General features: G+C 43.0%; 1 protein-coding gene across 14 annotated transcripts in view; it reads right to left on the bottom strand.

Annotated features, from left to right (window-relative positions):
* SYNRG (synergin gamma) overlaps nt 1-23,168 on the bottom strand; it is an 88,982-nt gene that overhangs the window by 2,989 nt on the left and 62,825 nt on the right. For 10 of the 14 annotated variants that reach the window (XM_044248439.1, XM_044248441.1, XM_044248442.1 and 7 more), the window contains 5 exons: nt 20,482-21,075; nt 18,758-18,921; nt 17,921-17,974; nt 17,318-17,414; nt 15,483-15,631 (listed from right to left, as the gene is read on the bottom strand). In XM_044248439.1, coding sequence (XP_044104374.1) covers nt 15,483-15,631; nt 17,318-17,414; nt 17,921-17,974; nt 18,758-18,921; nt 20,482-21,075 — 1,058 coding nt within the window. The remainder of the gene's footprint in view (nt 1-15,482; nt 15,632-17,317; nt 17,415-17,920; nt 17,975-18,757; nt 18,922-20,481; nt 21,076-23,168) is intronic. The other 4 variants (XM_044248446.1, XM_044248453.1, XM_044248452.1 and 1 more) reach the window with 2 other exon arrangements.

Here is a 23,168-nt window from a genome sequence, read left to right as displayed (position 1 = left end):
AGCCTGGGTGATGTGTGAGATGTGCAAGAGGGGGAGAGGTCCTGGGCAGCCAACAGGATTTACAATAAGGCACATGAGAGAAGACCCACCTTTGGGGCTGGGGGTAGGAGTTCAGTTTGGTGGGGCATCTGGCTGGCTTAGCCGGTTAAGCACCTGCCTTTGGCTCAGATCATGATCTCAGGGTCCTGGGATCAAGTCCCACACTGGTCTCCTTACTCAGCAGGGAGCCTGCTTCTCCCTCTCCCTCTGTCTGCCTCTCTCCCTGCTTGTGCTGTCAAATGAATATATAAAATCTTAAAAAAAAAAAGTTCAGTTTTGTATATGCTGACTTAGAACTGCCTGTGGGGCAGCCAAGTTCTGATGTTACATAAGCAGTAAGACACATACATAGTTCTAGCACTCAAGACTGTGAGATTTAGAAGTTACCAGCTAGAGAGAGTAAATATAAAGACAGCTATTATCAGTCAAGCCCTTACTTGCTACATACCACACTAAGCTCTTCACATGCATTATCTAATTTCTTCCTTACAACAAATCTATGAAGTATGGCGTATAGATAGCCCAATGCTTAATACGGCAGGTCCCAACTTTGGAAAGCTATTAATTTTTCTCTTTCCTTCCTTCCTTCAAATATATATATATATATATATTTTTGTGGGCAGCAATGTAAGATTTATTGAGGGACAGCAAAGTGATAATACAAGGCTCCCGGGGAGGAAGGAGACCCAAAGGAGTTACCCCTTTTCAGTAAAAAAATTTATTTATTTAAGTGATATCTACACCCAACAGGGGGCTTGAACTCATAACCCCAAAATCAAGAGTCACATGCTCTACCTACTGAGCTGGCCAGGTGGTCCTGGAATGCTCTTCACTTTCCTTCCTTCCTCTCTTTCTCTCTCTCTCTATTTTTAAAGTAGGTTCCATGCTGCCTAGTGCGAGGCTCGAACTCACAACCCTGAGACAAAGATCTGAGCTGAAATCAAGAGTTGGCCACTTATCCGAATGAGCCACCCGGGCGCCCCAGAGTTCTTCATTTCTTAAAAGTTAAAATACATATCTAATATATGAACTTTTATGCAATCCCACTCCTTGATATTTATCCAAGAGAAATGAAAACATGTGAACCAAGTCTTGCACAAGAAGTGTTCACAGTAACTCTACTCAGGTTAGCCAAACTGGAAATAGCACGTTTCTAGAAGTAAAAAAATGGATTAAAAATCCATGGTATATCAACACAATGGAATAGGACTTGCTGATAAAAGGGATCAAATTGATAAACACAACAATGCAGATGAATTTTTAAAAGATGCTAAGAAGCCAGGCACAAGAACATATATATACTATGTAATTCTATATAAAGTTCTAGAACAGGCAACTCTATGGTGATAGAAGTCTTTGGAAAATAGATCAGTGGTTATTTCTGGAATCAGATCATGGCGAGAGAGAACTTTAAAAGGTGATGAAAACACTGCGTATATGGAGGGAGTGTGGGCTTACATGGCTAAATGCATTTGTCGAAACCGATTCGACTATGTATTTAAGATCTGTGCATATCACTAAGTTATCCTTCAATTAAGAAAAATACTTGAATTATAAAACCAAAACAAAACAAGCAAAAAGAAAAAAAAGTTTCGGAAGAGTTGTACTTTTTTTTTTTTTTTTAAGATTTTAAAGTAATTTCTACATCCAGTGTGAGGCTTGAACTCACAACCCTGAGATCAAGAGTCACATGCCATACTGACTGAGACAGCCAGGGGCCCCAGAAAAGCTGTATTCTTTAAGATTTTATTTATTTACTTGACATAAATTGATCATGACCTGAGCTGAAGGCAGAGGCTTTAACCCACTGAGCCACCCAGGTGCCCCAAAAAGCTATATTCTTAATGTGAAGAAGTTTTAGATATGCCTAAATCAATTTATTTTGATTTTCTGTGCCCCAGCAGAGATTTCTCAAACTTGGCACTACTAACATTTTAAGCTGAATCATTCTTTATTGTGGGGCCTATCTTCTGCACTGGAAGTGCTAAACAGGATCCCCGGCCAGTTTTGGGGCAAAATTGCCCCCCTCTTCCACCATTAAGAATGGACTTTCCGGGATGCCTGGGTGGGTCAGTGGGTTGGAGCCTCTGCCTTCGGCTAGGGTCCTGGGATCAAGCCCTGCGTCAGGCTCTCTGCTCAGTGGGGAGCCTGCTCCCCACCCCCCCACCTGCCTCTCTGCCTGATTGTGATCTCTGTCTGTCAAATAAATAAATAAAATCTTTTAAAAAATGGACTTTCCAAAGAGAAAAAAAAAGCACACATCCATACAAATACGTATACACATAGAAACACACACACGCATGATCTTATTATATAAAGACTGTGAAGCACACAGTTTACCAAAAATATAGCAGACAATCATTTCTACTACAAATTCCAGAGTCACTTGATTCTCACAGTGCTTTCTCCGAAAGTGTTTGCCCACCTCTTGGGCCCACAGTGAGCCTTTGCTTGTGCTCCCCAGAGCACGGGCGCTGTGGGCGCTGGCTGGTGTTTCTCTGTGAAGGACTGAGCCTGCGGTGGGACAGCAGACATGTCTCAAATGTCTCTCATATCTGTCAAATACGTGAAGGACTCTGCTGAATTGGGTAATGGTTCTCAAGTACGGGAGAACACTGCCTCAGCTTCTCATCTGTTCACAACACAGCATCTGTGGACTCCCACGGTATAAATACTCCCACTGTGGCGGATTTCAAGGCCCAAGGTGATGTCGCTGAACGTGCTGCTGGCAGGAGAGGCCTGGGACACTGCCTTATAGCGCTTCCACATATGGATGTCACAGACCAGGGTGCCCAACCTCCTGTTCTACTTTCAGCTCTCAGGAAATCCCTCAGTCCTAAGCGAACTGGGGTCAGTGACTGTCCAAGGGTGGACATAAAGAACCTCAAAAGCTAAGAACCAAGTAGGTGGGAGCAAAAAGTAAGGCTGGGAGTTGATGACAACCCAGTAAAAGGATCAAACAACTGTCCCATACTGAGAACCCAAAACAAGAACTGTGGAAGTGTGAACAAGTTAGAGGGTTGTGAATTTGGGCTCAGAAAACGGCCGGAATTTAAGATGGCGCAGGTACTATAGTTTGAGACACTTGTGTGAGGGGGTGGCCGAAGTAGCATGGAGACAAGGGTCCCTGAGTCCAGTGGTCAAGGATCTGAGAGCATGGCATGTTGGTTGGTCTAGTGGATACTGGGGTGACCCAGGATGATGGCAAAATAATAGTTACATCTTTTACCATTAGTTTAAGCGGAACCACTGGGAAGTTAGTGTACTCTTTTTGTATCTGAAAAACTGTATTATTCTTCCCAAGGGGAAAAAATGGCTTCTCCCTAGAAAAATGTATAGATTATATATGATGTTTCCTCATCTCTCCCGCCTTTTTAAAAGATTTATTTATTTATTTGACACAGAGAGAGAGAGAGAGAGAGAGAGAGAGAGACAGAGAGAGAGAGATTACAAGTAGGCAGAGAAGCAGACAGAGAGAGAGAGAGAAGGGGAAGCAGGCTCCCTACTGAGCAGAGAGCCCGATGCGGGGCTCGATTCCAGGACTCTGAAATCATGACCTGAGCTGAAGGTAGTTGCTTAACCCACTGAGCCACCCAGGCGCCCATCCCTCCCGCTTTTTAAAAAGATTTTATTTATTTGAGAGAGAGAGAGAGAGAGTGCATATGCGGGAGCAGGGAGGAGGGGCAGAGGCAAAGGGAGAAGCAGACTCCCTGCTGAGCAGGGAGCCTGATGTCCCAGAACTCCAGGATCATGACCTGAGCTGAAGGCAAATGCTCAACCAACTGAGCCACTCAGGTGGCCCTCTCATCCCTTTCTAATTTGAAATCATAAACTATGTATTAGCTTCACAAACCTTTCTCAAACTAACCTGAGCTGAATCCATTCCAATCACACCTAGGGCAGGAAGGACAGACAGTTCTCAAAGAAAAGGGGAGGCAGACATTTCACAGATGTGCATGAGGACTCTGACCTTGAAGTGAACCTACATGGCCTTGGCCAAGCTAGATAATAACTTTTTTTGTTGTTGTTTATTTATTTGACACATGCACACACACACACACACACACACAGAGCAAGAGTGCACAAGCAGGTGGAAAGGAAAGGGAGAAGCAGGTTTCCTGCTGAGCAGGGAGCCCAATGCAGAACTTGATCCCAGGACCCTGGGATCAGGACCTGAGACGAAGGCAGACTGACTGAACCACCCAGGTGCCCCAATAATTTCTTTTTTCTAGTGTAATCATGGCCAACTCTGGTCAAATCTAGAAGCAGGTTGTGGGTGCCTGGGTGGCTCAGTGCGTTAAGCCTTTGCCTTCAGCTCAGGTCATGATCCCAGGGTCCTGGGATTGAGTACCACATCGGGCTCTCTGCTCAGTGGGGAGCCTGCTTCCTCCTCTCTCTCTCTTTGCCTGCCTCTCTGCCTACTTGTGATCTCTCTCTGTCAAATAAATAAATAAAATCTAAAAAAAAAAAAAATTCAGAAGCAGGTTGTACTATTATTTGTTTGCTGTCCAGTTCTGTCATTTATAAAATGATTAACGATTTCACTTGTCCTACCTTCCTTTCTCAGTAGCTGCTGGGACCCTCAGAGATATATAAGAAGTTCTCTGAAGTGCTCTAAATGATTATTAAAATCATTTATTTTGACAAAATCAAGCAAGCTTTTTTAAGAGGTTAAAAATACAGTAGCCCGGGATGCCTGGGTGGCTCAGTTGGTTGGACGACTGCCTTCGGCTCAGGGCGTGATCCTGGAGTCCCGGGATCGAGTCCCGCATCAGGCTCCCAGCTCCATGGGGAGTCTGCTTCGCTCTCTGACCTTCTCCTCGCTCGTGCTCTCACTGTCTCTCTCTCTCAAATAAATAAATAAAAATCTTTAAAAAAAAAAATACAGTAGCCCTTCTGTAATCCACATTATAGATACTTACCATGTTACTACACAAGGGCTATTTGAGAAATAATTAGAATCTGGGAAAAACCAATCTTGAAATCAATCCAATTAAGAAAAGCCCTTTAAATATCTGCTTGCCAAAGGCATAAAGAAAGCAAATGAAAAGGTCATATTGCAATCTCCTGTGAAAAATCACAAGGCTCTTCATAAATTACCCTGTGGTCAAATTAATCTTTCAAATGATAACATTAACCTTTATAAGTACACAACTATAAGCAGGGGGGGGGTTGTTGTACTTAGCAGCAGTGTGACATGGATCCATGGCGGTAATTGTTTAAGAAGGTATGCCCTCTGCAGGCCATTTTAAATTGAACATCATCTACATTTACTGGCAAGTGTTTCATGTATTTAGTAAAGATTTTTAAAAAGTAGTTACAGTATAAATGACCTACATATAGTAAGTCCCAAAATGAGACTGGGATATATAATCCTGAGTCTTTAGTCAATAATAAACAGCTAAAATGGTATCCAAGAAAATCATTATCAAAGGAGAATTTGGTAGTATTTAGTGTTCTTTCTAAATATCCTCACTATAATTCTTCTGGACAAATAGCAGGATGGGCACTTCCTAGCCCCTGAAATGATGCACAGCCATACAGCAAGCAGATCCTAGGCCACACGTGTCACTTCTGGGAGGAAGTCTTTAAGACCGATATGCTGTTTGTCATGTTCCCTTGACCCTCTCACAGTAATCAGCTATGTTCCATGTGGTGGAGGCTTTGTCACCCTAGGTCCCTGAATGAGAAGGACCTTCCACAAGGACCCCTCCAACTTGAGATGGACATGTGGCAGGAGCAACACAGCTCTGTGGTTTTACATGACTAAGACGGTGGGGGGGGAGCTGTTCCCATAGAACAAACCCGGACTAGTTTGGCTAATATAAAACAATGATCTAAACACAGTTCCACAAGTAATTCTAGACTTTTGGCTTGGATTATAATGTAACCATTTTGATTCTCAGTTTCACTGTTTTGTCTATTTTTTCCTACTGCTGCCCTAACAAAGGAGCAAAAATTTAGTTGTTTAAAACCTAAGTTGGAGGGCGCCTGGGTGGCTCAGTGGGTTAAGCCACTGCCTTCGGCTCAGGTCATGATCTCAGGGTCCTGGGATCGAGTCCCGCATCGGGCTCTCTGCTTGGCAGGGAGCCTGCTTCCTCCTCTCTCTCTCTGCCTACTTGTGATCTCTCTCTGTCAAATAAATAAATAAAATCTTTTTTTTTTTTATTTTTTAAAAGATTTTATTTATTTATTTGACAGAGAGAAATCACAAGTAGGCAGAGAGGCAGGCAGAGAGAGAGAGGGGGAAGCAGGCTCCCTGCTGAGCAGAGAGCCCGATGCGGGACTCGATCCCAGGACTCTGAGATCATGACCTGAGCCGAAGGCAGCGGCTTAACCCACTGAGCCACCCAGGCGCCCCATAAATAAATAAAATCTTTAAAAAAATAAATAAATAAAACCTAAGTTGGAGTTCTGGGTGGCCCAGTTGGTTACACAACTGCTTTTGGCTCGGGTCATGATCCTGGGGTCCTGGGATCGAGTCCCACATCGGGCTCCATCTGCTCTGTGGTGAGCCTGCTTCTCCCTCTCCCTCCTACTCCCCCTACTTGTGCATGCACTCTCTGCCAAACAAATAAAAATCTCTAAAAAAGAAACAAAACAACTTAAGTGTATTCTCTTATAGTTCTGGAGGTCAGAATTCTAAAGTAATCCAGCAACACAGCATTCTTTCTGGAAATTCTAGGGGGAGAATCTGTTCCTTTGTCTAGTTTCTAGAGACCACCTGTATATTCCTTGAATCATGGTTCCACTTCCTATCTTCAAAGCCAACAGCACAGAATCTGCCGATCTTTCTCTTTGGTTCAACTGTCATATTGGCTTTTCTCATGCTCACTCTATGCCTGATTAAATTCCCCATTTAAAGACCCTTAACTTAATCACATCTGTCAAGTCCCTTCTACCACATAAGGTAATAAATTCACAGGTTCCGGGGATTAGGACATGGTCATCTTTGGGGGTGTGTGTGTGCCTTATTCCATCTACCCTCTCCCCTAACATCAACTGAGGATAGCCATGCAGAAACATAATGAATATTAGATCTCTAAAACAGTGTGTGAAGGGGTGCTTGGGTGGCTCAGTGGGTTAAACCTCTGCCTTTGGCTCAGGTCATGATCTCAGGGTCCTGGGATCGAGTCCCACATTGGGCTCTTTGCTCAGCAGGGAGCCTGCTTCCCCCCCTCTCTCTGCCTGCCTCTCTACCTACTTGTGATCTCTGTCAAATAAATAAATAAAATCTTTAAAAAAGAATAAAACAATGTGTGCACCTCCAAGATGACAAAATGCTACCACTATTAAAAATAATAGTTGCCATATAAAAAAGTAATAGTTGGCAACTTAAAAAAATTAAAAATATCTTTATTAAAGATATTTTAATAGTAGTTATTATTAACTACTAGTTATTAATAACAACTAATAACTTAAAAATATTTGCCATATTAAAAAAATAGTTGGCAACTTCCGTTGCCACAGCAACGGGAAGTAAGAACTTGGAAATTCACTGCATATGCCACACTGGAAGGAAGCCCCTGAGAACCTGCTCTATACCAAGGGTGACAATGGAATCAAAGCCTGTGGGATTTTCAGCTGACTGGAGGTTAGCAGAATAATGGCCGGTCTCTTCCCGTAGATTTTATATGGCAACATGGATCCATTTTGATTTCCAGGGCCGAGTCTTTCTTTGTTCCAAACCTACTGCACTTCAACTTTGAGGTAACAATTCACTCAGCTCACTGGAAAGCAGAGACATTTACCTCCTGAGAAACACCCAGCGCCTTCGGTTTGGGCGCGGAGATGCGCGCGCTCCCACCACAAGAGGGAGCTCTCGTCCGTGCACAATGAGCGCACCGAAGCTTGACAGGAGAACTTCAACTTCAGTAAACGCCAGGAGCCGCAGTGGTCTTGTGCTTTGCTTTCCTCAGCCCAAGCACTACTACTGTGACGGAGCCCTAACACGCTAGGCCCTTTTCCCTCAAGAAAGGTAATACAGCTGCTTCTTGATGGTAAGAGTTTCATGATGTCTTCATGGAAGAAACAATCTTTTTTTTTTTTAAAGCATCCTGGAAGCCGCCATGGACACAGTAAGAAGAATGGACTTTTGACACTCATGATCTCAGGGTTGTGAGATCGAGCCCTGTGTGGGGCTCCGCACTGTGGGCAGAGTCTACTTCCTCCTTCTCCCTCTCCCTTTGCCCCCTGCTCTCCACTGGTGCTCTTTCTCTCAAATAAGCAAATCTTTATTTTTAAAAAAAACATTTACTTGAGAGAGAGAGAAAGAGAAAGCACACACAAACAGTGGGGAGGAAGAAAGAGTCTCAAGCAGACTGCACTGAGCACGGAGCCTGATGTGGGGCTTGATCTTACGACCCTGAGATCATGACCTGAGTCCAACCTAGAGTCGGATATTTAACCCACTAAGATGCCCAGGCCCCCCCTGCAAATAAATCTTAAAAATAAAATAAAATACATTAAATTAAAATAAAATAAAGCTAGGATGTGCATTCAAGTCCCTGATTTGTCCGTTTCAGGCAAGGTTCATCTCTGAGCCTTAATTTCTTCAGCTGCAAATGGGGATGATCTTACTGACCTCACAGGACTGTACAAGGGTTAAATGAGAATGAATGTAAAGCATACAGCATGATGCCTGACAGGTTCTAGGTACAAAATAAACTATTCAAACAGGACTATGGCAATTTAGTTCATTAAGGAACTTTAAATTCTACCTAAAATGAAGCAACTATGAAGAGTTAAAAGCTTCCTATACAACCTCAGTCTTGCTTCTCTCTAGTAATGAGCTCTCTGTATTGTCTCCCAGCCAGAGTCCCTGGAGTTTGCAGAGTTTTGTTCCAACCAAACTATACAGATGTTGGTTTGGGTCATTTACATTCACATATCTATTTTTAGAGTCAAAGTTCCTTTGCGACAAGTCCTAGCTCATACTTCCTCTGGAGAATGCCTACTATTCTTCAGGCAGTTTTACAGACCAAAGACCTACTAGTTACCAAAAGGAAATGACATGGTATAATCAGGAATAATAGCCAAGAAGAGGAGGACTGTTTTTCTCTCACAGCTAACTAGGTGAAAAAGGCACAACTGGGAAAGCATGAATAATTAGAGGAAATGAAGACTCAGTTGAGTTTATGTACAATCCACATGCATTCCTGGGTTCTCTAGCTACAGACTAATTAATCCCTATACAGTCAGCCCATGTCTAAAAAAAATGTTAGGTAACATCACTCACTAGACATGGATGGTAGATATGGAGGTTCCTCGTGGGAGCTTGATGAGAGGACATAAATGACTGGCAACTCTTCCCATTACCTCACTTTCTGCCACACTGACGGATTTAGAATCATCACATGTGAACAGGGCAACATTTCCCAGGTTAGATGGGTAACCAGACCCAACAAGTGTTCTTTGAGATCACAAAAGCAAATTCTATAGCTTTTTTTGGTTTTAAGTAATCTCTACACCCAACATAAAGCTCCAATCTACAACCCCAAGATTAATAGTCACATACTTGGGGTACCTGGGTGGTCCAGCGGGTTGGGCATCTGACTCTTGGTTTTGGCTCAGGTCTTAGGGTCCAGGGATCAAGCCCCGCATTGGGCTCCATGCTCAGCAGGGAGTTTTTTTTAAGATTCTGTCCCTTCGTCCCTCCCCCTAACTCACACGTGTACATGCTTTCTAAAACAAATAAATAAATCTTAAAAAAAAAAAAAAGAAAAAAATGGGAAAAAAAAAAGAGACGCATACTCTACCCACTGAGCCAGCCAGATGCCCCTCTATGGCTTCTCTAAAAAGATCTAAACAAAATTAATCCTTGGTATAAAAAAAATCAGAATAGGGATTATAATCTCTGAATGGGATGATGACAAAGAATGAGCACAAGGAAACCTTTTAGAATGATGGGATATCCTGTATCTTTACAGGGGCATTAGTTATTTGGGTTAAGCACTTGTCTAAGTTCCTCAATGGTTTAATTAACACAACTTATTGAATGCTATAACAGATTTTTGTATTTACTAGAGGAAGGCAGGCAGGAAGGCCTGGAGAAGCTGTCCAGAAGGCAAGCCTTTCTCACAAGCAGCAGCTGTAGCACTGGGGGAGTCTAGAAGTCTGAAAAGATGTACAAGGATGAAAGTGGCTTCCACCTCACCCAGTGACAGTGGCGACCTCAAGAAGTCACTACATGATAGCAACCCACGCCAGGGTTTGCCTTGAATATCTCTTGCGCCAAACTGAAAAGGATGACTATATAAGGAGCTTGGTTAAGGCACTTGGTCTTCCATGATAATTTTTCTGCAAAGAGCTCAGGGCAAGGACAGATGCTTCGTATCACAGCCCTCTTTTTCTACCAAAACCTGGAGAGAAGAGATGAGTAGCTGATTTGAGGTGTGTGGGATAATAAAGACTTTATTCATTTATTTATCTAGAAAGTGCACACACAAGTGGAGCTGGGGGGAGAGGGAGAGAGAGGATCTTAAGCAAGCTCCATGCCCAGCACGGAGCCCAATGCAGGGCTTCATCTCATGACACAGAGATCATGACCTGAGCAGAAACAAAGAGCCAGACTCTCAAATGATTGTGCCACCCAGGTGCCCCTGACTGGAGGGTTTGTATAGAAATCAAGTTTTCAAAACATTAATTAAATGAGAAACTGACTGCCATCAAAACAAAGAATGTTATAATCTAAATGGAAAGGGTGAGGTTATTATTATTGCTTTTTAAAGATTTTATTTGAGAGGGAGAGTGAGAAAGAAAGAAAGAGAAAATGAGCAGGGAGAAGGGAGAGGGAGAAGTTGACTCTCTGCTGAGCAGCGAGCCTGATGCGGGGCTCACTCCCAGGACCCTGGGATCATGACCTGAGCCAAAGGCATCAGCTTAACTGAGCCACCCAGGTGTCCCACAAATTAGTCCTGGGCTACAAATGGGGGAAAATGTACAGGAAATAACTTGACTTTTTCTATCAAGCTGCTGCTAGGAGAGACGCCTGGTGTTTCACCTCATTAACTCAGATGCTAAGTAACAATCATCTTTTCCCAGAAAGGCTTCTGCACATCTCTGGTTTTCCCCATCCAGTTTGCCCATTTCAAGGAGGCAACAGAGTATAGTGGCTGAAAAGCAGACTTCTGATTTTGAGACTGAACCCAGGTGATATCTTGGTGCCTCAGTTTTTCACCTGTGAAGGGGGGAGAATAACTATCTACCCTTGAAAGTTCTGTATTAAGTACATTAAAAAGTTAAGAGTTAAGAACAGGGTACAGTACATGGTCAGCACTCAGTAAAAGTCGGCTGATGATGAAGAAGATATTCCCGCTTCATCTGGTTCACATAAGCATAATGTTAGGAAGCAAAAGATGGCGAATTAGGACAGACCCAGACGCATACTGATCTCTAGATTGTAATGTTTGGTCTTAGGACATCTTGTTGCTATAAAACATGCCATAAATGAGTTTTGACGTAAGACTTCTTTAAGACCGGTGAGAGAGGCTCAGATGAAGCAGAGGTAACATTACAGTGAACTCCAGAATAAACAACCAGTAACATGTCCTCTCCTGTCCCACAGCCACCCCTGAATATGTCATCAGCCAACTCATTTGGTTTGTAGCTGGTGCTTAGAAACATTAGAAAACCCAGGGTTTCATCACCCAAACACAACCCTCGTGCTGTTGTAGCTTAGTTCCTTCCAGTCCTGGAGTGACAGTTCTGTGTTATTTCAAACTTGGGGCTCCTTTTTTAGAGCAGAGCATCATAATATGAAGATTCACAACACAACTGACTTGACAGATCCTCTAGACTTTTACAAACAACAACTTGTGCATTTAACTCTTCTTCTTCTTCTTTTTTTTTTTAGTTTTTATTTATTTATTTGACAGAGAAAGACACAGTGAGAGAGGGAACAGAAGCAAGGGGAGTGGGAGAGGGAGAAGCCGGCTTCCCGCTGAGCAGGGAGCCTGATTCGGGGCTAGAGCCCAGGATACTGGGATCATGACCTGAGCTGAAGGCAGATGCTTAATGACTGAGCCACCTAGGTGCCCCTAACTTGCCTTTTTTTGTGAGCTTGTATTTAGAACCATTGCCTTGGGAAGTTTTCCTATAAGTTAAACTGCTGAGCCAAACTACTCGGAATGTAAGTCCTTCCATTCACTTGCCTTTTACTGGGTGTTTATGCAGTGCCTGGCACCGTGCTTAGATAGAGAACAGAAAAGAAACAAAATGTGTTCTTGGTCCTTGTCCTCAAGGGGTTCATAGACGGAGGGGAAAATATATTGGTGATATCAATTTATAGTTCCTAATAAATTCCCTAAGGAAGAGTTCCCATTTTACCACACTGACCCCATTAAGATTCTAAGAGGCAAACTGAACAAAATCTGGGTTTATTAGTAGGTAGAAAATGAAATCTTGCTTGGGTCTGAATTAATGTTTACTCATTAGCAGTGCCTCCCTTTCATGAATCACTTTATGGTGTTGCTCAGATTTTACCGGGATGCTGGTCTAGTTCACATCTACTTGCAGGTTTTCTTTACAGATCAAAGATGTGAGCCAACCATCCATGTGCCCTGCTGGGCTACTTCCCAGTTCCCGTTCAGTCTGTTTTCCCACACTCAGATTGACTTCCACTAACTTGTACTTGGAGCTACGCCATTTGGCCTATACTGAGAGATTTCAGAAGAAATGACTCAGTGAAACCTACTGCTTTATTTGCTGAAAGGAGGTTGAAAATAACATAGGTTATATTAGTTTCCTCTTTATAAAAGCCCACAAAAGAAATGTTTTCTGGTATCAGTACCGGAAAATTTATGCATCTCCCAAAAGTGGATTTATTTTTATATTATGACCACAGAGAATCATGGAACTCATCATGTCTTCTTTATGTCAATTCCTAGAAAGGGTAAAGTCAACTAACTACAGCTCACCACTAGCGAATGCAAGCACTTTAAAAGCACACACTTTTGTATACTTAACTTCATTCCTGGCTTTATTTTATCTCCCTTCCTTTCTTTTTTTCCTGTTTCATTTTTCTTATCCACTTATTTAAAAAATTGAAACCTGTTATTAACATTATGAGGTATAAAAATGTGTATCTAGTTTGAAAAAAACTGGTAGGTTCAAAAGGGTATAAAACAGAAAGTACAAAGTCCCACCAAACACTGCATTAAAACATAAAGAAAGAAACAACACGATCTGGCTTTTAAGGAGCAAACAACCTAGCCGGCAAAAACCAAGCAAACACACAATTATCAATAGGCGTGTTAAGTGCTCAGACAGAGAGAATGTGCTGTGGACACACACAGGAAGGGCATCAAAGGCTCTGTGGGATACTTCTCGGAGAAGTGATACAGAATCCAGAGGGAAAAGCAGTCTAACATAGAAAGAGGCAAAGGTAGCCCAGAGGATGGGAAAGGCCTTAAATACTGAGCTAAGGAGTTAAAACTTGATCCTGAAGACTATGGAGAGCCCACTGCAGGATTTTAAATGGGATTTAAATGACATAACCAGACTTGAATTTCAGAAAGAACGGGCTTCGAGGGTGTGCAGAACAGATTTATTGGGGATAACAAAATGAACCAGCAACTCTAGCTATGTGGTCAGAAGTGATAAGGACTGGAGTGATTTAATACATTAAAAAAATATATGTAAGAATGCTAAGATTTTTTTTTGCCAAACTCAATAGATTTAACCTCTTGAATTCAGGTTTCTATAAGTATTTCATATCACCAAATAAACATAATTTATCTCTTCCTTTCAAATATTTATACTTTATTTCTTATTATACTGGCCAGAACTGTGTTTTTTAAAAAATAATTACCTAAACTGTATGATTTTAGGTTATAAATTGAAAAATAGTCCAAGGGAACAAAATAGAGATTTTGGAAATGATTTAAACTCTTTAAGAACTTAATATTACAAATCAGAAGCAAAATAACAATGGTGAGAAGATCTGCTGTTGAAGGCATGTTGTTGGGAGAGCTGGTATCCACCTGCCTATCGGCACAGCGCAGGAAGGACCACTTCCTACCCCATGACGGCGGGCCCACTCAGATGGGTCATACACTTACATGAGGAGGGGAGAAAGAAAAGAAGAAAATGGAATAGCATATTTATTCCAGCTGTGGAAGGAAGATAAATTTCTGACTATTGTGAAATAAGGGATATTATCAGAGACAAACTGAATAGGCATGAATATATAAAAATAAAATAGTTTTGCCCAATGAAATGGAAAACGAAGGGAAAATAGAAGATGACGAAAATAACAGATATAAACTTGCCAGTCTACATCTGTGTGTATATATAAATCTATTACAAATATGAAATATGTAAGGTCAATAACATATTTCACCGAATAGATGGTCAAATAGTCAAAACAGACAGATGATCAATTTACACATAAAGAAAATAGAGTAAATTATCATTAGGAATACTGCACAGCCTCTACAAAATGAACGAAATATAAAAACACCTATGGGGGGGGAGGTGTGCCTGGCTGGCTAAGTCAGTAGAGGATGACTCTTGATCTCAGGGTTTTGAGTTCAAGCTCCACAATGGGTGTAGAGATTACTTAAAAATAAAGTTTTTAAAAACAAAACAGAACACCTTTAGGGACTCACTATGCACTTGCTAAATGAAATAGCAGACAAACAAAGCTGGAACATAGTGTAAAGAAAAGTATACTTCTATGTTGTTGGAAGCACTGCCCACTAGCCCAAACTCTCTAGAAAGCCACACAATAATATATATATGAACACAAGCATGTGTGCAAACACACATTCCGACCTTGTAAGTTCACTTGGAGGAACTATATCCCTGGAAGGGTGAGTAATCATTTGCTTAATGATATTCAGAATGGAACCATTCATAACTGGAAGAAGTGGAAATAATCCAAGGGCCTACGAAAGTAAAAAGACTAAATGAACCACAGGACGGCAGCAAGATGTATTGCCCAGCGTTTTAAAAGGACACACATGGGGCCATAGGGAACTAGAGGAGCAAGCAGAGGAATACACAGCAACACTCTGCAAAATGAGGGTCTGTGTATGTGACAGGTGTGGATGGAGGGATGCTGGCAGGGCTCCCCGCTGGCTCCAGCAGGAGAGCGTGCAACTCTTGATCTTGGGGCTGTAAGTCTGAGCCCCATGTTGGGTGGAGAGGTTATTTATTAAATAAATAAAATTTGAAAAAAAGGAAGCAGCCCCAGGATGTTGCCAGAGCAGATGTTTTCCTATGCTCTGGATTTATGTGGGCAACGCCAGTCCAGGGGCTGTCGAGGAGCCGAGCTGGGGCCTTCGGCTAACTGTACACTGATCTCCTTCCTCGAATGTCCCACGATCCAGGAGGCACCTCACCTTCACCCTGCAGAAGATGCTGCCACAGGGGCGTACACGTCACTTTACTGCTGAGGTTTCTGGCAAGGAAAGCAAGTGCTAAGCACCAAGTGGCCTTACCGTGAGCGTGGCCAGGGACATGAAGCCAATGAGGTTATTCCATACTTTATCGATGTCCTTCAGCAGCTGCTGGAGTTTTTCACTGCACACTGCGGTAGCCTTTATGCCCAGCTCCACGCGCTTGGTCACTCTGTACACCTCAACGACACCTGGAGGGTGAGAGGGCGGGGTGAGGGCAGGAAGTACAGAGACGATGGGTAGCACAGGGTCGCACTACCACCTGCTGGTGTCTTTGTGGGAAACGTGGACTGTATCTGCACAGAAGTGAATGGACTACTCCTTGGGACCAGTCTACACAGTGTTGCAGTGTAACTTCCCGGTAAGAGCACGAACCACAGCTACAATACCTGGGTTCAAATCCCAGCTCTGCCACTTCCTAGCTGTGTCACTCTGGGCAAGTCACATAACCTCTCTGGACCTCACTTTCTTCATCTGTAAAATGGGGATAAACCCACTTCCCCAAGGAGGACTGAATGGGTTAATACTGTAAAAGGCTTAGAGCAATGCCTGTAGAAAAAGAGACACTATGCAAGTATTAGCACATTTTTCCTGGCTTCTTTATAAGTTCATCTGTTTAAGTTTGGGCAATTCCATTAAACTGGGATTGAACATTCAATGTTTCCCATTTAAAATGGGAACATCAAAAGCCTAAAAGAGGGCGCCTGGGTGGCTCAGTGGGTTAAGCCGCTGCCTTCGGCTCAGGTCATGATCTCAGGGTCCTGGGATCGAGTCCCGCATTGGGCTCTCTGCTCAGCAGCGAGCCTGCTTCCTCCTCTCTCTCTCTGCCTGCCTCTCTGCCTACTTGTGATCTGTCTCTGTCAAATAAATAAATAAAATCTTTAAAAAAAAAAAAGCCTAAAAGAATCTGTCAATATCATCACAAAGTAATTAAGAAATATCTCACTTCTCTGAATGCCCAATGATTTACAAACTCTGTGGCTTCATTCTTCTTTTATATCCACTTAGCAGAACAGCACATGCGCTTCTCCTGTGGTCTCTGAATTGTGGCTGAATTCTTCCAGCCAGGAAGAAAGGTGCCAAGCATCTTCACTTTCTAAGGGCAGCCACCAGACACATCCCCAACTTTCCTCCGAGCCTCTAGAAGAGAGGACTGGAGGAATTCCAGGTGGTCCTCAGATTAGGGCATCATCAGCTGAGGTAGAGCACTCTGCTTTTCCTCTTCCTTCCCCAGAAGAAGGGCAGGAAGGTGCCAGGGTGGGGTGGGGGCACAGTTCTGAGAAAGGAAGGCCAGGGAAGACCTTACTCAGAAGGTGACACCTGAGCAGAGATCTGAAAACAACTAGGGTCCAAGACCAGTGGCTCTGGTCACGGGCCAAGTGTAAACTTCAGAAGGAGAGCAATACTGAACTGGACAGAGGCTGGGGTCCCAAGCTGGACTGAGACATTTAATAGCTGAAGACAGGCAGGAAGGTAAGGAATCTGTGATGTCATTAAGGGGCAGAGAGGAAGAACTGACAGAGCATGGTCAAGGTAAGGCATTAATTGGGGGCCCAAGAACTTCGCTGTGATCAAGAGTTGGATGCTTTACCGATGCAGCCACCCAGATGCCCCTGCAAGGGTTTCATGCTAATGCCTCATCTGGGTCAGATTCTTTGATAAACCAGTAACACAGACCCAGTTTTATACTGGGATGTATGTAAGGACTGAGAAACTTCACCATAGGTACCTTAAGTTGAACAGTTGTTTCTGTGACTCAAGCATCTTACTTAGAAAGTCATATGTAGCTTGAAAGTATGTTAATACTTAACATAAGGGAAAACTGAAAATATTGTGAACTTCAAGATTCTGAATAAGTAAAACACAAAAGAACATACCTAATAAATACTCCATGCCTTGAGCTGACTGGATTACTTCTGTGCACACACAACTACTACTGATTCCATTTAAAGTATCATTTGCCTTCTTAATGACCTACAAGAAACAAAATCACACCACCTCATATAATGGAGAATAGTCACCACAAATCAATTTTCTATTAGTAGAAAACCCAATAGAGAAGCCAGGGGGCTGAAAAAGCATGATGGGCTGATAGATGTATGACTCCACAGACCCAAATCTGAGAACTTAATTTTAACCTTAAAGAAACAATTCTCCGTTTCTTTGGAAAAGAGAGGGGTTCTTAAGTTTAAATGCTATTTTAATTTAGGCAGCATTAATGATATCATTTTGCTATTTTTTTAAACACAGTGACAGGTGAGGGCACAAGTGACAAATGAGCCAATGTTTGCTATCGTAAACGTGAAAGAAGCCTCCCTTAGGATGTGTGACTTTCCATAGAGCTGCCCTTGCATAAGGCCATTGAGGGAGGGCTTTCCTCAGGTTTTCCTCTGTCCTTTCAAATGAACCACAGAAAGAAGCCAAGATGGCACAAGACAGCACTTACATGCATGTGAGCACCATAAAAATGACATACTCACATCTAGGGCACTCCCCAGGCATCTCTGCCATTCATACGCGTATCTCTCATTCTCCTGTGAAATTTTAAGAACTGGTTAAACTGGGAAGCCTGGAATCCTCTGTGATTTCTGTCCATTTAAAGAGCACTGGAAGACTTTCCTTTTTATTAAAACCACTCTACTTCAAGCACAGTTTATCTTTTGAAACCACTAATGACTATTCAAAATTATTGATATGTGTAACTTCTGAGCCCCGGACTTGCGAATCTGAGAGGTATGTTTTGTAGCAGCTTCCCTCTATAAATGTTGCCTCGTTTGTTCTAGTAATAGCAGAAACTGCTTCAAAGGTGCTAACCACACAGATGTTTTGTACAAGAGTAAACACTAACCCACCCGCAGTCCACAGCTAGGCCGCTATGCACCGGAATGAATGACAAGGAGGGGGCAGGGCAGAGAGTTAAGAGCATTGGCTATAGGAGAAAAACAGCATGGGACTAAGACGCAGCCAACAAAGATCCGGAAAGTTTCTCTCCCTCCTCTATTTTGATGTTTTAACATTCGCTAAGTCCAAAATGATAAATTCCAAGTGCCCAAAGAAAACTTCCTTCAAACACTTCCCACCTTGTGAAGTCTCATGAATCATTTCAATTTTTAGGTCGCTGAAAACTTTCAGCAGATGTTGCACCTGCGAGTATTTTTATCCAGGGCTAATGCTGCCATTCTCTCCCTCTAATTAAATATTTTATGTCTGGTTCCTTGTGACCTTCTGCCCTTACTTCCCCACAAGCATTTTTTCTTGAGGCCCTCAGTGCCTGGATGGTCTTAGATGTGCCCCCTGGAGGAAACTCCCTGACTCACCTCCACCTCTCCTGTCAGATCTTTGTACTTGTCACGGATGACAGGCAGGGCTGGCTTCTCACTCAGAGTGTTGGAACGGTCTCTGAAAGGCTGCTCCAGAGCCGGAGAGGGAGAAGAACGGCTTATTTCTTTATCGCCAAGGCTCAAACTCCTTTTGTGTGATCCTGGGGAAGTGGACAGCACAGTCAAAGGTTCTCAATACTCAGCTTAATTCAAGCCAAGGCTCTTCCTTGCTATGAGACCCTCTTCTTTAGATGATTATGCCACGAAGCATTCAGAAACACAGTCCTCGTTCATTCTTCTCTGGCAAGCTATCCAGGTGTATCTTGGAGACAGTGTGTGTTTGGCTCCAGACCATGTCAATAAAGCAAGTATTGCAATAAAGAGAGTCAAATGAATTTTTTTTGGTTTCCTAGTGCACGTAAAAGTGATGTTTACCCTACATTGCCATCTGGTAAGTGTGCAATAAATAGCATTTTAAAGATCAGTGCATAAGAATTGGGTTCTTTTCCAGTCATTAGTCATGGGTTTGCACTGAGCTCCTCCCTACTCCCAATCCAACAGAAATCAATGATACCTTCAGTCAGGATGGGCTTAAGTAGAAGTAGAAGGGGCACGCTTAAATGCCTTCGGAGAGCAGGCAGGTCAAGTAAATGACTGAAGTAGGACAGCCAGAGACAAGAGGTGGTGGGCCTGTGACACTGGGCCAGCATGTCCCATCTGTCAGAGTGCTGCAAAGTGCTACTCAGCGCACCGGATTGTCAGATGGGGAGATACAGGCCTAGTAGTGCCAGATATGACAACTTTTCAAGAAAACCTAGAAATCCAGATTGTGAAATCTCACGATTCTTATCTACTGGCAACTGTTCCACCCATTAAAAAACATTCTGGGGCGCCTGGGTGGCTCAGTGGGTTAAAGCCTCTGCCTTCAGCTCAGGTCATGGTCCCAGGGTCCTGGGATCGAGGCCCGCATCGGGCTCTCTGCTCCACAGGGAGCCTGCTTCCCTCTCTCTCTCTGCCTGCCTCTCTGCCTACTTGTGATCTCTCTGTCAAATAAATAAATAAAATCTTTAAAAAAAAACACACACAACACATTCTGTGCAGACCAATCAAAACAGTTCTGCAGACCAGATGCAGATCCATGGCTACCACGTTGCAGTCTCTGAACTAAAAAATACAGTCCACAGCCAGGAAGTAAGAGCAGAGCTAACTTGCCCACAAGTGGATCAAATCCATTTCCCTTGCTCTTTTTTTTTTTTTTTTAAATTTTTTATTTATTTATTGGAAGACAGAGATCACAAGTAGGCAGAGAGAGAGGGAGAAGCAGACTCCCTGCCAAGCAGACAGCCTGATGCGGGGCTCGATCCCAGGACCCTAGAATCATGACCCAAGCTGAAGGCAGAGGCCCAACCAACTGAGCCACCCAGGTGCCCCTCCCTGGCTCTTTGAACACAGCTCCCCTCTAGCCAACACACTAATGAACAAGAGACTCTGTGCTATGTTTGTTGTTAGCCCCAAAAGCAATTATCTGAGGGACACTGGCTTGACTTCAGTCTTGTTGCAAACCTTTTTTATAGCTATCTATAATCGACCCTGACTTCAGAGGCTGCAAAATCTACTTCCCCCTAAACCAGAGACCAACTTTTCATTCGTATGAAAGAACATCTATCGCCTTAGTGGAAGAAACCACCACAGTACAATGATGGCTACTGATAGCTACTCACCTTGAACCGAGAGGTCAAAGGTTGCCAGCTCACTTTTGATCATTTCTTCACTGGATTTCATTTTGCTCTGTGAATTGGCCACCAAAAAGTCAAATTTGCTGATTTTGGGCTTTTCACTTTGAAACTCTCCAAAGTCATCTGAACACTCTTTGGGGGTGTCATGAGAAGTGCTACTGGAAGCTGGGCTTGGGCAGGTGGCCTCTTGGCTCCGTTCCGTTGTCGGCAAGTCCTGTCTTGTGAAATCTTTATAGTCCCCACTTTCATATTCCTTTTGGTCACTGGCCTGAGGAATGACATCTTTAAAACTGGCAAAAGCTGGGAGAGTAGTCTCTGGAAGAGCATCTTCACTTGCGAAGGTTGTTACTTTGGAAAGAGAGGTCATGGTGAGGTTTTCGGAACTGCCAAATGATGTCTCTTTCTTTTGAAGAACTGAGGCAGCTGAGGAGGACCCGCTTCCTGCTGAGAGGACAAATGGAGAGAGTTTTCTGCCCTGAGACGCATCATCCCTGTCTGACCAGTCATAGCTCGTAAGTGCGCTCACTGCAAAATTGCTACTGTAGGTTCCAAAAGCAGCATATTTTAAGTCCTCTATATCTGAAAGGGAAATAAGACCCCACAATTAGAGGCAAGCTCATGATTTAGGTAATGCCCTAAACTCTGCAGAAGTAAAATGTCTAGCATATTTGATTAGTTTTATGTTATGTTGAAGTTAACTAAATTTAGAGCTTGTACTAATATTAAAGGAATTGGGCTGGAAGACCTGATTTTTAAAAACCCACATTAGCTTTGAGCTGGCATTTATATTTAGTTACAAAGAAGCATTTTTTTTTTTTTTGCATGTAAAGATTACTATAAAAAGAGGAGTACCATCTACCAATGTATGACATGGTTCGGATCACTTAAACTCTTCACTTATAAGCTTTAAAATGTACTTACAAAATACTCCCTGCCTAAAACTGGGCCCTTTCATCTTGACTTGGTTGTGAAATGTTCCTTTAACACATGGACGTTATGAAATGTACATGACAAACTACTTGAAAACTGACAATTTCTCAAAAGTAAAGTAAGGCAAAAATAATGTTACCTAACTTTTAACCAGTTCTTAGGAGTCTCTGTCTCAGGCAAGATCAAAGGTAAGATTTTAATGAAGCAGTTACTTACCTAATTGTTATTGTCAATATGGACGCCACACTGCTGTGATGGAGTATGAGGGGGGAAAAATTAATCTAATCTACTTTAGCCTCTAAAAAAATAGAATCAAAGTTCTGGGTCCTGGGTGGGTTTCTGTTTCTCCTTCAACTATGTACCAGCCCCTCTTTAAAAAAAAAAAGAAGAGAAAAGAAAAAAGGAAAAGAAAGAAATGCTGAGGCAGAAGACTCATTTTATAAGCATTCTTAATATATGTTTAAAAATAATTTAAGACGTAGAGAGAGAATGTAAGGTTTTAAGTAGGCTCCATTGCCCAATGTGGAGCCCAATGTGGGGCTGGAGCTCACGACTTGGAGATCAAGACCTGTGCTGAGATCAGTTGCCCAACTCTTAACCGACCGAGGCACCCAGGCCGCCCAAGAATGTAGGTTTTTGATTTAGACAGATCTTGGTTCAACTCAATGGTGCCACCTACTGCTTGTATGACACAACGCAAGTTATTTGACAGTTCTTAAAACCTTGGTTTGCTTCCCAGTAAGCTGAGAAGGCCATGGCCTGGGAAGGGCTGTGTTGTGGCGCTGGAGGAAACACGTTCAAAGGACCCGGCTCAGCGCCTGGTGAGCAACCCGTAAGGGCCGGATTGGCACAGCATCGTTGCCGCCAGCCTCCACCGGACATTTAGTTGCTGCTTTAGGGCCTAAAATGGAATTATTTCGTAGTACAGATGAAATGTCAACTCCTCATTGTAATGGTCCTAACTAGGGGAAGTTTCTTGCTTACTTTCAAAGACCAAAAGCCACGGAGGCTGAAAACCGCTGATGTGCGGAGCCCCCCACCTCCACCCCCAGCATGCCGGCCGTTCAGTCTGGCCAAGTGTCATCTTAGTCTTGGTGGCTCAGCCGGACAGCCAGGTGCAAGGCTTCCTCTCTCTCACAATGGCAGCCATGGCTGACAAGGCAAACGCTCCACAGTTCTGGGATCCAGGTTTCCCTAATTCGATAGGTGACCCACACTAGGTTGCTGTGTCTTTCGGTTAAGGGATTCCTGACATTTTCACAGCTCTTCGAAGGGTATACTCCAAACCTGTCTCGCTTTCTCCTTTAACTCTACTAGCAAAAGGGCACTAAATTAGTAACAGGAGTGGAAAATCCTGGATTACACAAAAGGCAAACCAGCAAAAAGTAGATAGCTTCCACAGAAACATGTATGTTAAACGTCTGTGGTGTAAATGGTCCTCTTCAAATCTGGCTTGTCAAACAGGAGGGGGCAAAATATTCGGATGAGAAATGTACAGTTTAGAATGATTAAAACAAGGCGTCAGGCAAAATGCTTTCTTGGTGTCTGGCTGCAGTGCTTTGTTCCTCCCAAAGAATGAAAGGGATCAGGAGGTGCCCTGACTCAGAGAGGGGAACTGCCCTGAGGCAGGTGCCTTAGGACAGTTGTCTTCAAGGGGTCCATGCAAAAAAAGTCTCACAACATGGGTATTTGTTATTGTTAGATGCTACCAGAAAGCTTTTTTGGGGAAAATGTATTATGAA

This window comes from Neovison vison, chromosome 5 (genome assembly GCF_020171115.1).
Source record: "Neovison vison isolate M4711 chromosome 5, ASM_NN_V1, whole genome shotgun sequence".
NCBI classification, from domain to species: Eukaryota; Metazoa; Chordata; class Mammalia; order Carnivora; family Mustelidae; genus Neogale; species Neogale vison.
Note: the sequence above shows the minus strand (reverse complement) of the source record. Positions and strands in the feature narration are given on the sequence as shown.